A 19226-nucleotide genomic window follows, 5' to 3' on the forward strand; every position below is an offset into this window, starting at 1 on the left:
AAATGGCTATAGTATATATATGATTTAAAAATTTTACATATTATATAAAAAGGAACGTTAATGAAACTCAAGAGAGCGGGAAACTCCGTTCATCTCTAAGTAAAGATGATTAAGGCTACTGATAAAGAAGGAAGAAAGAAAAACCACAAACTTCGGACTCATAGTAAGGGTTGGTCATTTGCAAGAATTTTGACCCTCCTAAACACTATTCCTTGAATTCAGTTCATTTCCCATGAAAAAGGGAGAACAGCAGGTATCTCTTTCCAGCGCAGTGTTCCAGCTGACAGAACACCTAATTTTATCCAACAATTATATGTAAGCTTTCTCTATAAAAAATTTTAAAATATATAGCCAACAAAATTACATTAAAATCATTGTATTTCTAGAAAAAAAGGGCTTTTACATAATGTGTTATAGCTGAAAATTATGGATTAGCTTGATTAAAATTATCATTAATTGTTAAAAAAGCAGGTTAAAAGTTAATCTTAAATATATTTTTTCTATTTATAGTTGAATTTAATGATTTTAGGAATGAGAGGAGTTAGATGTTCCATGTAGTGGAACACTGTGTCGTAAAGGGTTATTAATACACACTCTTTTGTAATTTTGAAAGATTTCACTGCTGACTAAGCGCTACATAAAAAAAATAAAGTGTTAATGTGCTATGATTCAAAAGAATTATTAATGATAAATTTTTCTTCCATATATTTTTATTTCTACTACTTTGGCACACTTACAAATGTGGTAACAAGAATGTTTCCAGGTATGATAATATAAACAGTAGGAATAACACAGCATTCAAAAATGAGAGCAAGACAAGAGCATGAAAGTACAGAAAATGAGACGAAATATACACAGACTAAACTATTCATATAATACAATATAAAAAAGAACACAACTTTTAAAAGCACAAAACTCATAAGTAAAAATGTCATGGAAAGTTTCAGAAATTAATGTGGCTTTGTGGAAGTTAACAACTAAGATAATCTGAAACTTTCTACAAGTAAATTTCCTACAAATACATATCATAACAGTTGAGAGCATCAATATTACATAACATATTATCTACATAAATAATACAACTACAATTATTATGTTTTAAACACTTGCAAAGACAACATATAGCGGCCAATAAATTTTGAAAATATGAATGAAATGCACTTTGGCCAAGAAAATATAATTACATGATATAATTAAGCAATATCTATATTTTGAATGACCATTGACCATAATTATAGCAGATCTAAAATGTGAAATCTTTTGAAAGATGCATTAAGGTGTATAATTTCAAAACTTCCAATTAAATGACACATATTTTAAAAAGAATTCTTTTATAAGACTCTAAATAAGAATTTCTATGGCACCATTTCAAGCTCCAATTTATGTAATTAATGCACATTCATTTTTTTACACAATTTTTAGAATGTACAAATTTGAACTGGAAGCATTTGAACCTTCAGGAAATATGAACATGAAATATTAGGCATATAACTGGTGCATTAAATTAACTACATTTTTGTGATCTGTACAACTTCAAAGAAAAAAGATTTATAATAATATACATATAAATAATTATAATATGCACATTTTTTAATTGGGCAGCACCAAATGAATTTTTAATAATTCACTCACAACAGGTTTTAAATAGATTTTATCTGTCTCAACAAATATTACAATATTTTTTTTTTAATAAATTAATCAAATGTGATGAATGAAAATGCATATAAAAAAACTGGCCTTTTTTCAAGACATTTGTATTTAAAATTTCAAATGCTATAAAAACAAAATAGATTTATTCATCAACGGTAATTTAAAATCACTGTAAATATGCTCGACTACATTAAAAAATGGAATGGCGATGAAAAATACCCATAAAATTTGTTACTTATTGCACATTAACTAAGGAACTAGGAATTATATAATAAATAAAAAAAAACTTTTCCCTGGCACAAAACAAAAGCATGAAAAAAAAAAAAAAGTGTATCTAATAGTTTGCCATTTTGGCAGAAGATATGTATTTACAAGGGAAATATATGAAGTTATCATCATTACTTTTTTAAAATCAGAACTATCCATTTATAAAATAATAAATTATCAAAATAATAAGTAAATAACAAATTCAGATAAATAACTTTCTCATTTAAATACAATAAATAATTCTTAATGATAATTTGGAACAACTTAGATTTTGCGGTTTAAAATCGAACAATACTAATTATAAAACATCAGTCTTTCAATATTTAAATAAAATTGGAATTTTTGAAATTTAATACTGTAGAAAAATGTTTATAATTAAGAAATTTTTTAAGTACTTTTGGTAAAGAAAGATGTAATAAATTACTGATTAGATGCATCCTCATTGTTCATAGCTGGTATGACTTCTCCAGAAGCATTTTTGTTTGAATCAGAAATATCACTGGAGCTTTCATATGGAGGAGGGGGAATGCCAATCACATTTTCAGTGTACGGAGGTGGTTTAGGACCACAATCTGCAACTTCAAATCCGAATCCAGGGACAAAATTGACGAGAACAAAATCGTCGTTGGTTTCAGAACCACTATTTCCTTGGTACACATCATCTTCAAACAGGAAGTCAATATTGTCAGTTGAATCAGAATCCTGCAATGAAAATGTAACTCAACAAAATCAAAATTTTAGATTATATATTCTGAGGAAAATAGATCCCTTAGTTTCAAGTCATTAGAAGAGGCAATCTCTAGTCCCTTTACCAGTATTACTATTATTACTATTTCTAACCTAAACAGAGGATAGCCTATTTTAGTTTTAGCAGTGATAAATAGGTTGTCCCAAAAAGATTGAAATGTGGTTTAATTTTTTATCTATTAGAGATAAGTGGCCAATGCAAACTGCTAAGTTGTTCAAAATAAAGGATAAAATAAGACTGTGTTAGTGAAAAAAAAAAAAAAAATCCATTAATTTCCCTAAAGTTAACTTTTTAAATTTTTATGACTCCTCTAGATAAAATATTAAAATCCTTTTTGCCTGTTTAGGACTGATATGCGATACTGTCACATTTTCTTAGGATTTATTTTTTTAATATTCAAGCTACCATTTTTATTTGTAAAAATTAAAATAGAAAATAAATACATGCAGGTAATTTATTGTCAGATTTACCATAATTTTTCAAAATGACCTTCTAATAAATTAACACAATTTTTTCTCATTTAACCTTTTGAATCGCACAAACATAAATTTTCTGAATTTTTAAAAATTATGTAATTATTTTACATGCTTAGGGTCTAAGGGAAGAGAGAATACCTTTAAAAAATTTACAGTGGAATGCACCAAGAGATGGGGAGTGGTTTCACAGAAGTACTGTCATGCACCTACAACATATTCTTCTAATAAATAATTAATACTTTTTAATTCATTTAGTAACATAATTATTCATTATTTATTTATGGAAATACTAAAGCATACAATGTTATCAATGAAAACTACTTATGCAATCTTACAACAAGAAAAAAAATTATAAAAGAAAAATATACAATTTTAATAACAAATAATCATAAAAAAAAAAAAAAAAAGCTAGCATTGGCAAGTTCTTTACGTGGCATTTAGACTTTAAATACAATCAACATTATATTCAAATTATCAAGATACATAACATTTAAATTAACGATTTAAAAATTAGGTAAATTATGCTATATTAGAAAATATATTTAACATCCTCAGAATATATCTGTTTGCTAATAGAAGAAGAATGCAGTTAAAAAAAAATTCCAACCATCCTATAAGTATAAACCTTATTCAAATGCAAATAAATTCCTTACCCAGAAAACATAATGGCGCACCCCCTCCCATAAGTTATCAGCCACTTGCCCAAGAGAGTCAGGGGAAAGAAAACAAATCTGTTTCGCTATTGTGTTTCAAGTGATAGAGAATCTCTTGCCATAGGTGCACGGTGGTATATCTCTGAAACCACTTAAAAAAAACTTTTCATTCATGATTTGATTTTTAAAAAAATGTATATGTAGTGGACAGCTTTCATACAACAAATTTATGAGAGTTTTGAATTTGTTTGTGTTTTGCTTGATGGAAAAAAGATAAATAGAAAACATTCCTCAAAAAGCATTAAAAATGATGCATTTTTTTGTACGTAAGAGGGATATTCACTAATGTGCTGACATCTACGGGCAATTATTAAAGTTAGAATATTATTTTATAGCCTTTGTTTTCAATCAATAAACACCGCACATTTAGAAATAATTTTTAGAATGTAGTGATTCCAATGTCATACCATCACACGCCAAAGGGTTAACTGTAATTTATCGGCTTCAAATATTTATTTAAACTGCATAGTGAAAGGCAGACAATTTTTTTAAAAATTCACTTATTTATTCTCAGAATTATTTATTTTCAGTACACCTCAGCCAAACTTTTCTTAACATATCAAAATAAAAATTGGAAATCATTCATCATTGGAATCAATGTTTATTTTCATATTGTCAAATTAAGAACATAGCAAAACTGGTTATGGTATTTTTAACAAATAAACAAGCTATATGAATTAGTAAAGATTTATTCTATCTGCAATAAAAATAATGCAGAAATTCTAAGAAATTTAGATGGCAATATCAAATTTGCCTGAAATTTCAGGCGCATTTATTTATTGGATGATGTGACAATATGAACTGCAGATTCATTTCATTCAGGGCTGGACCTTAGGAGAAATTGATTGGACAATGACGACAAAGAAACTCACATTATTACATATTTTTTCTGCCAACCTATGGACAAGCATTTGAAAAGTAACTGATATTAAAGGACAGTCCAGAGCCTCAATTGATAAAATACTTGAAAAACATTGGCATCCATTTTGCATTTATAGAATTCAAGCACTCCATTCCCCTGATTTTGATCAGCACTTAGTATTCTGCAATTGATTGTTAATCGAACTAGACACAAATTCGAACATTCCATCTTTCTGCAAGTAATACATCCAAAAAAGGTTTTCTTCATCTGTATGGAGTGGAATTTGGAATGAAAAACTGATTGGTTCTATGTTTTATGAAACCCAAACTACTTATTAACCAAACTTACAGCCCAAAAATATATGCAGCTTATATTAAATGACATACAGTTAGTAACATAGTTACAGTTTTTGGTGAATGCAACAATTTACATTAGAAAAAAGTATGAATTTTAAACAAGATAGTATACCTACATGCACATCTATAAATGTGACAAAATGGCTCAATGAAAACTTAGCTAAACAATGGATCAGTTTGAAGGGACCCACAGAATGGAACCAAGATCCCCTGATTTTAAGTCACTCAATTTTTATTTTTGGGGTCGACTTCAGCACTAGTTCCTAACACTCAGCCCCAAAACACATCTGATCTTAAAAAATAAGATAACCAATGCTTGCAAAAATTTTATTCCAGAAGTATTCCAAAATATTTTCAAAAGCATTATTAAATAATTACTGAATTACATATTGGAACTGATTAGAAATATTTTGAGAATATTTTGTGAATTGCATTATATTTCTAGTATTTTTTATTTTTTTTTATTTGCCCTGTTATGTCCGTGTTAATCTCACTAAAAATTCTTTGATCCAAAAGTTAGTATAGAAGAGAACTTGAAAACCATGCTGCCATATTTGCAGTCATATATCAAAATATTATTATAAACTACAACTACATATAATGCATAATAAATATTGAAATATATTTATTAATTTTTAAACGATGTTAATGTATTAGTATTACATGAATTTACTGATAATTTTATTAATTGCAATTTTAATTAGCAGGGAAATCTTTAATGAATGTAAATATCGGTAATATGATAAGGCATAAATGTGAGGAAATAAAATTTGTATAACAAGATTTGTAGATTTACATAATCTTGTCAGATTTATATTTAATTTTTATTATGTTACATCAACTTCTGATAAAATTGTTTGATTACAAAATTTTAAATTGCTCTTTACATAATATTCTAAATTTGAAAATTATCTTAAGTTCTAAATTATTGTCTTTTTATATTTGTATTGTGCCAGAAATTAAAAACAATCACAATATCTTTTTTAAATACATTTTATAGAGTGTCTATCTATTTGTAAGTACAATTTTCATTATTTGGGTCAACTGTGAGACTAGATAAAATGAAATGCAGGGCCCCATGCATCCCACTGCTCCCATAGGTAAGGCAACCACTGTTTATGTCTCTCTGTTACATTTATTTAAGGACATTTAAGATATTTTTAGTACATGCTATCACATTTTTTATCTAAAAATCACTAATGTCAATTTTCACCGAAAAGCCAGCATTTTAAGCATAGATCTTTTTTTTTTTTTTTTTTTTTACTGCCTTATAATTCAATTGTTTTTAAATATACAGTTATGTAGTTTTTTATAATTATCTTGTTGGATGGAAAGAAAAACTTTCCAACTGAATGAATATGTTTAGAGAAATCACTTAAAAATGTAACTTTTTGAAAATTAACAGCAATTTTTTAAAATTAACATAGTCTTATTTTATACCTTATTTTGAAGAACTTGTTTGTAATTTTACATTGCCACTTGTCTCTAATGGGTAATATATAAGGAGCAAAATAATAAGTAGATTAATTAGCTCAGTTCAAAAAATAATAAAAAAATAATTAATAATTTAACTTGTTCTAGAAGCAATTTTATAGATATTATGGAAAGTAAAATTTTGCATATTTAAATGGGTTTTTAATAGTATAATATACTTGTTGTTAAAGAAAATATTTTACATGCTCCATTAACCTTTAAAAAATTGAAATTTTGAAAAGATCCTTTCTAAATGAACACCTACTTCTCACAAAGTAACTGGTGCAGAATTTGGTTGCTATAAGTCTAATGTTTAGTTTTGTGCATTTTGATTTATTTTTAATCAAAAAATTAATAGAAACCAAAGCAGCCTTTAAAAAAAATTATTTTAATGTTCAAATTTTATCTTAAAACTGAAATCACTCACCCTCAGAGCACCTTGCAAATACTGGCGATGCATTCCACTGGCTGGAACTCTAGCCCATCTCTGCAGTTCTTCTGAATGACGAGAGCACAAGCGACAGGCTAGAAACATGATAACTGTTGACACTATCATTATAACTCCTGCACAGCTGGCCACAATATATAATATGGAATTGCCAAAGCCAGGGTAATGGCACTCTTCAGATGAAGAGCAGGGTGAAGAATTGACTTCACCTTGAAAAAAAAAAAAAAAAAAAAAAAAAAGCTTCTTTTAAAAATATGTAATTAAACATCAATAACTTTTCAATTCTCCAACCAACAAATCTAACCTTATAATTAAAACAACACTTTAATAGCAATTCATAAATATTATTTTGGTCTTCAGAATTTTTCAAAAATCAATATTAACATTATTTTAAAAAATTCAAAAAGTGTTAATTATATTTATTTAGTTGTTTATAAATATCTTTTTACTGTGATTATAAAAAAAAAAAGAGGATAATATGGATAATTTTTAATGCAATAGAAATAATTAAATATTTCCTTGATTCAGAATGATGTTCCTCAGAACAAAAGTTGAAAACTTAAATCGTTTTTTGACATATCCATAAAGCAATAGGTTAAATAAACCCAGTTAAAGAAATTGTGATAAATATTCTAAACTCATTTCAATACTTCTCTTTGAGATTATTGAATAAAAGTAACAGTGTTAGCTGTTATTACTTATGAAGAGTATCTTTGTAATTAAATATTTGTTACTCTAATGCACATGCAATATTTTTTGTTAACTAATGTTGAAATTCTATGTTTTTTTTTTAAGCTTCTCTTTCTTTTTTGTAATTAATAGACTGATTTCACCAATTTTTATTTTATGTAAAAGCTTCTGTTTATGTAAAGCTGTTTCAGAAATGGTTACCTACCCCTCACCACCTTCTATTTTGGGGATAGTTCAAAATGAGTCATCCAAATTCAACAAATAGACCGATTATGCTAAATTTTTTTTCTTTGACAAGACTGTAATACTGCTCTGCACATAATCATTACCATTATTTGGGGGTATATTTAGAAAATTTCCAATTAACTGTCAAATATGATACATTATATTATTTCTATGTAACCCTTTGTATATTCAGTTTGTATGTGCAACTTGCAAATCTTTTTATTCTTTTCTGCATTGAGATGAAATAAAGTTTCACTCTTTTATATCACCTTTTTGTACCTGTTTCACTTTCTGGTTGACAGTTCTAAATTATTATATAATTAACTAAATTGATGAAGGTATGGAACACAGCATTTGCTGGTTATAAGCCTATAAGGCAGGGTAAAGAAAACATCGAATATATCTTAATATTATCAAACTTTTAAAATTTATTATCTCTATTTAAAGTATATTTTATACATTGGCAGAAATTTCTTTATGATCATAAATATATCTCAGACAAGAAAAATGAAGCATTAATTAAAAATCAGTTAAAAAAATTTAATACAATACATTTACTTGTGGATATTGCAGAAAAATGTGCCAAATCTCAAGAACACTTTAATTATTATTATTAATAATACTATAATAGTACTACTACTATTAATACTAAACAATGAGACAAATCTTCAGAATGATTTTCACAAGTTTTTTTGCACCCAATCTCATTTACTGGGAGGTTTAGGAATCTCCTTAACAAACGGTTGAATTTAATTGCTCTTAACAATCATGAAAAGCTATTTCTTATTTTAATAAATTCATTATGTTTAGGTCCTGTCATTAAAATACAGAGTATCAAATAGAAGAACATAACACACTATAAAATATACAATACAAATAATAAATTATACATTAAAAGAAAGCCTAGAAATTACACATTAAAAGAATCTAGCAGAAAAAAGAAAACATGTACAAATCATAAATAGTATGTTCCCATATAAATGCTTACCATGGAATGCTCCATATTGGTACAGACCTAATTTTAAATTAAAAGTTTTGTTTAAATACATAACTTTACTTAATTTTCATAATCAGGCAGAAAATTGGATTCTATTTAGAAATTAAATTTTAATTTTTTTTATATAGGACTAATATAAAATATTGAGTTATTTCAAATAAATAATTTGCCTTTACTTATACATTTATTAATAATAAATGAAAAAACAAGTATTGCTCTTTTACAAATACGTTAGTAACAAATTCTAATTCCTAAAAGAATGTCTGGTTTGTTTATATCAGAACGAAATGAAGAAATAGCATTAAAAAAAGTATTCTTATTTTTATATTTTTAGTACATTAAAATGATCCCTGTGATTATAATTTTATACTGAAAACAGGTATCAAATTCTTGCATAACTAAACAGATTCTTTCTTATTACATAAAAAAAAACTATTTTAAGAACAATTATTTAAATAAAATTAATTTAAATTTAATTTTTTAATAATTTTAAACAAAATATAAATAAATAAGCAAAACATTACCAGCATGCAATATATGTTGGCAGCACGGCATAACATAATTTGCAGTACAATTTGGTTCTGTAGTAGGATCACAGCACAATTCTTTTGGTATGCAACGACCATCACACAAAATTTTGCCATGACAGGCATCTGGTCCTAAGAGAAAGAAATTGGGTGAATGCCTGACAAGCATTATGCAAAACAAATTTATCATGAATATGATAAAATGATTGTAATTAGAATTTTTTATTTCATATAACTGTCAACATATATTTTAACATAAAAAATTATATATATTTTTTAATTCAATCTATTGCAAATACTAAGCATCAAAATTGGGTAATTGGCACTAATTGGATAATTGTATTTATGAGGCAAAATATATTTAAACAAAAAGAAAGAAATTTTAAATACATTGTAAAAGATTGTGATAATGAGCAGAATTAAAACCTTATCATTTCCAAGCTATGTGCACAAATGCAGAGACTATTTATGGACAGAGAAAAATTTGATTTTTTCCTAAGTAACATTCTCTTTAATTAGTCTGCAGAATTTTAATGGCATAAGAAAATATAAGGTGCATATATTTTCTTACATTTCTTTTTTTCTGAAGAGAATATATTTTAAAGCAGCATCAAATGCAAATAGTTTTGCAAATGGTTTTATAGGATTTTAAGGTGAGTAGTTAAGATATTATATATTAGTGATGCTTCCAATGCTTCTAAGTACTTTGATTGTCTTTTTTACTATGTATTGTTTAAAACCAGATATTTTATTTCATAAAAGTTTGATAGGCTTTAAAAATATTTATAAATTTTTCAAAATAAGATATAATGCAAGGAATCTTGTTCCACAGAATACACATTTTCTGGAACAATATGTTTTCAGTAATTTATCTTTAACTATGTATTAAATAATTGAAGCTCATCCTAAATCTGTGGCCATCATAACACATTACTGTATGGTAATAGTTTGCCTAATTTAATGAAAAAAAATGCGAAAAAAAAAAAAAAAGGCTTAGAATGTGATAAACATTACATATAAGGAAAATTTAACATTTTTACAGTTTTTGATTTTTTTATACTGATTAAAAAAATAAAGGCATGCATTTACTTGTTGTTCATATATGAATAGATACAATATACAGACATATTTGCAAAAATATGTTTGGTCATGCAAGTTTTATAAAACACAATACCCAATTACACTGAACTTATCCTCTATATTTTATGAGAAAATATTGTATAATATTTTTCAAACAAATTGAAAGCGATTTTCAAATCGTAAAAGCTAAAGTTGGACAACAGTTCACAAGGCGTTGACAACATTTAATGAATTTCATTTTAATAAATTGCTATAATAATGTAAAACCAAACAAAAAACTCATAATCACTTACCACAATACTTAAAAGCTTCATCATACCCACTGGGGCAGTCTACATAACCATCGCACACATAGTGTTTGGAAATGCATAAGCCACTTCCACAGTCAAAAAATGGTTCCACGCATTTTTCTGAAATAACACAAGAATAATTATTAGAATCTTAGCAAATGAAAATTGGATTAAACAAATATTAAAATGTTCACTAAAACGTTTTAGAACTTCCATTATAATTATAATAATTAACTTCTTGAAAAGAAAAACCAAATTTTCAATTTTCTTACATGAGAAAATACAACTGAAACTATCACCAATGAAATGAATTAGGAAAAAGACATCTAAAATAAAACCTTTTTGGCAAATTATAGTGAGTGAATAGCACATAAATAACAGTAGTTACAGTAAATTCCTGAATTACTAAATTCAGGTTACTGAAATATCTGAAATCCAAAAGACATACATGGCAATTTCCATATATAAGTAGATGGATACTTGCCAGGTGAATTGAATAGATACAGGGGTGTTTGTGGGACCCCAAAAAATCCCCTGAAACTTTTACGAACTTACTATTGACATTTTGGAGTTTCGAGAAGGGGGGAGGGAGAAATGAAAAATTACAATTATGAAGTATTGAATGACCTAATTATAAAAGTTCAATTAATTACTTTTTTTGCAAAATTAATAACCATTAATTTTACAAAATTAAGACCTTTGAACCCAAGTCATGTGATCGCACATCTAGTCAAACGAAGTCTCTCCCTTTTTTTTCTGCCGTGCCTACTTGCCGAAAAGAATCCAGAAGAGAATGTCCGAGAACCGGGGGAATGAGTCATAACTCGCAATAAGGAAAGAACAAAAAAGAAGTTTTTCCCCCCTTTTCACGCATTATCACTGCCTTTGGAGAAAGAAAGGAAAAGTTTTCACCACACACACTGACCTTGCGTTTTCTGCTTTCAAAGCAAACAAAATTACCCAGATCAAAATAAATAATTCATTATTATTCCTACTTCCTTTTGAACGACGATCCCCGGAATTTCCGGGTATCGAAGTTCAAAATCCCCGGAGCACAAACACCCCTGTAGATAGTTGTATGTGATTTGGGAAAAAAAAAAAACAAAAAAAAAAACCCAGATCACTAAATTGTATAAACATTATTGTAATTGAATGCTGATTTTACCTAAAAGTCTACAGTTTATTAAGTGACAACTGAATAATTTTAGAGCACTGAAGGCAAATCTAAGAGTTTATGATGTCTTTCAATAATTTACTACAGTAGTTAATATTTTAAGAAATAATAAACGTGACCAGCATAATTTACCATCTGTCTGTGTACTGCAATTTTGTTTAATATTTTTTCTTTTAAAATATTATAGAGAAAACAGTATAAGGAATAGGTTTTCCTTTAAAGTTTCAAATATCTTATAGTTTAACTAAATTAAATACCAAATACAGTCAAAATCAGTTTTAAAAAATAAAATTATGTATATAATTGTTATCTGTAGTACATCTAATCTAACCAATTTTTATAATTAATAAAAAATTTTAGTTTCAAATGAGAAAAAGATAATTGATATAGATTTTAATTTTATAAATAAATGTATATGAATAGATGCCTTTTTTAAACTTTTAAAATATAAATAAGTAATTAAATAATAAAATGCAATTAAGAATTGATAAAGTAATAACAATATTTCATATGAATAATTTTAATTATCTTACTAATTATTAGATTGTTCTAATTTATGATAATACCATTGGAAGCAAAATCAAATTTTAAAGAAGTAAAAATATCTAATAAAAAAATTTTTTTTGATATAAAATTCCTTATTAACATTTTTTAATATTTAAATCAAACATAAGAACAATGAAGGAAGGAATGAGAAATTTCTATTTACTCACTTGATCGTACAAAGACAGATATTTTTCGAGTCCATATTATTCCCTTATCCTGCAGTTTACATACATATAAACCAGTGTCATCTTCTTGTAAGTTATGGATAGTAACTGTCAATTGGTCATTTCTTTGGTATACAGTAATACGATCACCATTTCCATTTGATTTAGAAGGTGCATTTGATCTAGTCGGTAGCTTCCATGACAATTCAAACCTGTTAAAATATTCAGACACTTATTAATATTCAAATGACAACAATTTAATAGTTTGCAAAAGTGAATGAAAAGTGCATACTGATAATAATAATGAAAATAAAATAATGTCCAGACTAATTTGTAATAAACAGATATTTTAAATTAGTAAGAGCATTTAAAAAGAGGGGGGGGGGTGAAAAAAAGATTACATAAAAACAGTTAAAAGATAGAAAATTTACCACTAAAATATGTTTATGTTAATAGAACAAAAATAATTTCACAAATTATTTCTTAACTCAATCAAATTTAGGAATTTTTAAATCAATTCAAAATGCTATATGTGTGAAAATAAAAAATAAAAAAGAAAGAATATGAATAAAAAAAGTGAAAGAAAAGAAAACTCCTTTATATTGCATGAAAAATTGAAAAACACAAGATATATAAGGTGAAATAAATCGAAGCAATAAATTTTATCCATTATAAATAAGCTTTTTCTTAAATAAAAAATAAAATATTGTAATAAAAAATACATTATGAAATCGAAAAAGAGCATTTTCTAAATATATATATAAAAAAAGAAAATTTACACACTTTTAGAAATATAAAAGCACAGACTATGGAAAAGCATGCAGATTAAAAAGACGAGAAAAGAAGGAAAACAAATATTTTCCCACCAATATATAAAGCAATGTTTGAAATCCAAAAAAATATTCATAAAACATTGCAAGAACTGATTCCCTTTAGTCATAAAAATTCAATCAATATCAAAAGCTCGAAAATTCAATGATTATCAAAAGTTCAATAGGTAACGCAGGTTTGATCAAGTCCGATTCTGCTCAGAACGGAACAATTGACAAAATTCAATGAGCATCAAAATTTATATAGATATGAAATAAAGTGAACCCACTCTACAATTAAAAATTGCTCTTATGCTTAAATACAAAATAAAATATTCTTATAAAAATAGATTATGAAATTGAAAAAAAAAAAGCATTTTTAAAGTTATAAAATAAGACAAGTGATATGTTTTTGAAAATATAAATACATACTACAGAAAAACCTGGGAGTGAGAAGTTTAAAAAATACCAAAATACATTCTACTAATATACAAAACAGTCCCATGAAATACAGTCTTAAAATATTACTATGACTGATTTTCAATAGTTATGCAAATTCTATCAGTATTGAAATCTTAAAATTAAAGTAAATTTTATAAGTATCGAAAATTTTGTATGTACCAAAAAATTGTATAAGTATTGGAAATTCTATAAGCATCGGCAGTTCGATCAAGCATTCAAACTAATTTTTAAAGGAGTTGGAACTTCTAAGAGTCTTTCTTATTTGGAGGTGTTGATTAATTTTCCATTGATGATTCTTATGCCCTTCAAGACAGAAGGAAAGGGATTCCAATTCACACAAAAGCATTACACAAAGTTTCTTATCACATGTTAACATTTATGCAAAAAATTCATGTTAGGACAAGTGTATAACTTATGTTATACTTGTAGAAAGCAAAAATTACTCAAAAATCTAATAAGAAAATGAAAATTTGTGAAGATTTCACATTGAAATTTTTCTCAAAATACCTTTTTTTATATTCTTCAGCATACTACAGAATATATATTTATAAATATAATAAATAACAGATTAAATGTATAAATAAAGTTATGTATGAAAATATATCATAAAACAGCAATAATCTAATAATTCAGATTCAGAACTGAAAATACTGTACCGAGTACTTGTCCTTTCTTTGGAGATAACTCTGCAAGTCAAGTTTAAATCTGCATTCTCCTCCAAAACAATGTCCTTGCCAAATGGGATAATTGTCAAAGTTAAATGAGAATCTGAAAACAAAAGGTTATTTTTAAACATAAATTTAAAATTATAACAAAATACTATAAAAAAATACATTTTAAACTATCAAACTGAACACAACTACCGTAATATCAAAATTCTCAAAGAAAAAAAAACCACGATAATTCATATAGTATGATAGAAATTTGTGAAACGTTTCAAGGTCTAACACAATATTTAAGCTACAACATAATATAAATGAAACAAAAAAAACCTACTCTGCTTGCCTACATAAATGACAATAAATAATAAATTTCGGAAATAACACAAAACAGAAGGGAAAATGAAGCCAAATCAAAAGAGAATATTTATACATGATTTTTTTAATAATTGCAATAACATTCACAGTCTTTGATGGTGTCTCTTCCAAGAAAGTGTGAATTCTTCCTGTTACGGATGTTTCCATCAGAACTAGTGCAAGTCATTGCCATATGTGCTCTTTATTAAATAAGACATGCTCATCTAAACTACTTGATTTTGACCTAAGCTGTCAATGACGCATTTAAGTGGTTTTAATGCCTAAATCAACACAATAAAAACCTTTTCTAGTACATTTATCTTGGAAAAAATCTTTTACATAGATAAACAATGCTCATGCATTAGCAAACACAAACTCATATATATATATATATTTACTATATAGATGAATAATTTTATTTAAGAATGAAAGGATATATACCACAAATGCTGGATACAACTAAAAGATATTAAACCCAAGACCTTCATAAAATAAAATCACATGAGATATAAGGTTTCTTAGTTTATAAAAGAAAAAAAGAATCAAGACTATTTCAAGTATCTTAAAATTACATATTAGAAGAAAAAAAAAAAAAAGCATATAATAAATCTAAACTACACTATTACAATTCAAATGCCCCCCATTATTTTCTTGCTTATTCTATATTTATAGTGAGCCTTTTCGCATATGATCAAAATTTCTTTAGGACTTGGGAAATTTTCTTTTCCATTGTCTTTTAAAAAAGTACTATATAATCAAATGTATTGCAACATATGCTGTTATTTTAATATTTTCAACTTCAATATTCCAGTTTACAGAACATCCCATTTCAACTATGATCTTGCAATGAGATAGTATCTTTAGAATTTTAAAGGCCTCCCTAAATTTCTGATAAGTCTTTTGATATTGCAAACATTTTGCTAAAATCATATCACATCGATTCTTGAGTATTTAAATTATATTGAGCTGGCAGTCTTATCATTCAAAAAGATGTTAAATTCTATTAAAATAGAATTATCTTTTTCTTGCAGTTGTCTGTAAATAGCAGAAAGAAAAAGAATGATTCCCATCTCGTCACATGAAGAATGAGCATATCTTGGCCATCCTTCAAAAATCTAAACAATTTATAAATTCTAGTTCACTGAAAATGGGTTATAAAGATTTTCAGAAATTATGTACACAAAGGATATGTACTTTCTCCATAGCAATAATAAAAGAATGACAGCAAATTGGATTAAGGCTAATAGAGTGGTGAATGTTCCACTTAGAGTTGATTCTCAGTGAACATATGTATATATATATATATATATATATATATATATATATATATTCACTGAGTGGATATGTATACTACATCAAGAATGGGTTTTCAGCAAATATAATATATATATCTTCCCCAAAGAATTAGAAAACTCTCATAACCCTTTTTCCACTATGGATGACATATGAAAAAAGAAGACCCTATCGAATTTCTATCTTCTTATTTCTTTTATTGAAAATTCTAATAGTCTACTAATCAGTGATATAGTAAGGATCATCACAACTGAAACACGATATTTATTTTTTTGTATATCTAAAAATGAAATAACTAATTAATATTTTGATTTCAAATCCTTCTCTAAATGGAAATGTCTTCCTAGATCATTATACAACTAAATTTAATAGTCACAATAAATCTGAAAAATAAAATTCAAATTAATTTGAAAATACAATAATTATAAATTATTTCAATTATGATGCTTCATAAAAGAACCATATGTCAAAGTTGTGTGGTGATTAGTGATAAGTTAAAAAAATTAATGCTATAATCTAATTATGCATGAACTTTGCATAAAAAAAAAAGCATGCAGCAGGATTTTTATTGCTTCATGTTATCAGGTTGATTATCCAAAATATGGCTTTACATTTTCCTCCAGATATTGGACTAGGTAAGGGAGGGGGGGGGGGGGGTGAGATTAATTTTTCATTTTTAAATAAACATGTTCTTCACTAAGTCTAAATGCTTTTAATGCATATTATTTGAGAGAAAATTTTTTCAAATCCAACTTTCATTAGTTTGTTTGAAATAACATTATAGAAAGCACATTTAAAACAGGGTTTTTATTGGTTACATACATTTATACAGAAATTAAGATTATTATATGCATTTTTCTATGGGTTTTTTGAGAAAATTAATGTTAATATTCTTTTGAAAAATATTAATGTTAAATTGAAATTTTTACTGAATATTCCCAACTACGTAATATAATGGTAAAATTGTTAAAATTTTATTTAATTTTAAAATATTGTTTAAAATTAATGTGTGTGTGCGTGTTTTTCAATTTAATCTTTCATTAATTAAGTTTTTTTACCTCATTTTATAAGTTTTGAAACTTAATTTTTCCAAAATTCTGCTTTTCATATCCAATTTCCATTTAAACACAAACAGAAAACTAATGCTTCATTGTCTTCCTTGATTTATTAAATATCTAATACAGTGGAATTTCTTGGAAGGCCAGTCCAATAACTTAATGCTATAAAAAATATTATTATACATTTCCCCCACATTTTGATAGTATTCGCAACAATGTGAATTAATTACTTTTGATGTAACAGTTTTTACTAATCTTAAGTTTAAAAAAATTATCTCATTCATTTACTTATAATTATTTCAATAGAAAAAAAAATTGGAATTCCATAAAATAAGTATGAATGTAATAATCATTTACATATAATGAAGGTATAACATTACAAATAATATAAATTGTATAACTCTTTGAGAACCAATTTATTGAAAAGATTTTGACGTTAGGAACATATTTAATGCATATGCAGATGCATAGAACAGAATATAAAAGCAATAATTTTGTGATGTATTAAACTTGTCAGTCAGAATATCAGAAAAATGATTTCGGTAATCAAATATAGACTCACCAACATAAATAAAATTTAATAAAAGAGCAGCCAGAGTCAATGAAATCATTTTCTACTTCAACTTCAATAAGTTAAATTTTAATTCATAGTTCAATGTTGATGATTCAAAACAACTGTCTGTTTTATGAAGATCAATAGCTAGAAAATAAAAGATACAATAAGTCAAAAATATATTTTAAAATAAGAAAAGTATATGAAACGCTATCAATGTGATAAACTATATATATTATTTCACAGAAATAAGTAAAACAATAAGATACTAATAAACCAAACAGAATAGAAGGAAAAATCCATCAACATAATTTTTCCAAGACATGCAAAAAAATTTGTTTAAACATTACATATTTATAAAATAATTTCAAATATCTGTTAATTAATTAAAAATCCTATAAATATTTGATACATTTCTTTAAAATCTTAAAGAGATATATTCGAACTAGAGACATTCTTTTCTGCTGTTTTAATTTTTAGCAATCATTAATGACATAAATATAGTCATCTGAAAGGATTAACTTAATGTCAGGATTTATACATATGTTGCTATTTTTTTTCTACACTATATATTCTTGAATATGAAAAATATATAAAATCAGAAGAACAGCTTGTTCAAAAATAGAATATGCTGATATGCTTATTATTTGAAGTGTCAAATTTGAATAGAGAGTTTAATAAGAAAATGAATGTAACAATTTTAATTCACAAATGCGAAAATTAAATTTAAATGGATAAAATGCTACGCAATGTATCATAATACATACAATATTTTTAATGTGAGACGTAAAAAGACTGTTAATTAGATAATAAATCATCATATAACACTATCAAAAATTATATGAACCGAGTAATGGATCATTATACTTCTTAACGAATATGGTGACATTAACAGCAAGCTTGAGAATTAATACCAGCTAACAATTCAAAGAAATAACCTAATATTTAGAAAAACATACCTTAAAGACATTCTTCTGTCGAGATATTGCGTGTTATTTTCAAAAATAACTTGCAGAAATCGTCGTACAGACTACATTTATGATAAATTGACTAGCGTTTACCTCGAAATAAAAACAAAAACTTAATATTTCAGGATGACAGAGTTGAGATGTTCATTGATTGCATAGATCGATCGCTTAAAATATGATTCTATTTCTTTTATTGAAGCATTGTGAATAAAGGACAGAGACATTATCTTTAAGTAAGAAAATGTTTTTAGGCATTTAATTTTCACTTTCGATTGCTTAAAATTCAATTTCATCTACAACACATTTCCGAAACGATATCAAAATTCTGAAACCAGTAAACATTTTATTTTTATTCATCATCGGTCGCAATGCGCTCACATT

General features: G+C 26.2%; 1 protein-coding gene across 2 annotated transcripts; it reads right to left on the reverse strand.

Moving 5' to 3' along the window:
* Positions 1–698: 698 nt before the first annotated feature.
* On the reverse strand, positions 699–18979 carry LOC129984048 (low-density lipoprotein receptor class A domain-containing protein 3-like). 2 transcript variants are annotated; one of them, XM_056093811.1, is made up of 9 exons: positions 18837–18979; positions 17887–18024; positions 14614–14725; positions 12690–12898; positions 10806–10922; positions 9430–9564; positions 8897–8923; positions 6973–7202; positions 699–2619 (listed from the first exon to the last, which is right to left on the reverse strand). In XM_056093811.1, exons 2-9 carry the CDS (start codon positions 17933–17935, stop codon positions 2338–2340), a joined length of 1161 nt encoding a protein of 386 aa, XP_055949786.1. In that variant the 5' UTR covers positions 17936–18024; positions 18837–18979; the 3' UTR covers positions 699–2337. The 2 variants fall into 2 exon arrangements, with proteins under 2 accessions (XP_055949786.1, XP_055949787.1); XM_056093812.1 differs by lacking the exon at positions 8897–8923.
* Positions 18980–19226: the final 247 nt, after the last annotated feature.

This window comes from Argiope bruennichi, chromosome 9 (genome assembly GCF_947563725.1).
Source record: "Argiope bruennichi chromosome 9, qqArgBrue1.1, whole genome shotgun sequence".
Taxonomy (NCBI): Eukaryota; Metazoa; Arthropoda; class Arachnida; order Araneae; family Araneidae; genus Argiope; species Argiope bruennichi.

Coding starts and splice junctions, on each gene's coding strand:
- LOC129984048 (XM_056093811.1), bottom strand. CDS start 17,935: ATGATTTCATTGACTCTGGCTGCTCTTTTATTAAATTTTATTTATGTT. Junction 14,726..17,886: donor ATTAAATTTTATTTATGTTG/GTGAGTCTATAT, acceptor TTTTGTTTTCAG/ATTCTCATTTAACTTTGACA. Junction 8,924..9,429: donor CCAACATATATTGCATGCTG/GTAATGTTTTGC, acceptor ATTTAAAATTAG/GTCTGTACCAATATGGAGCA.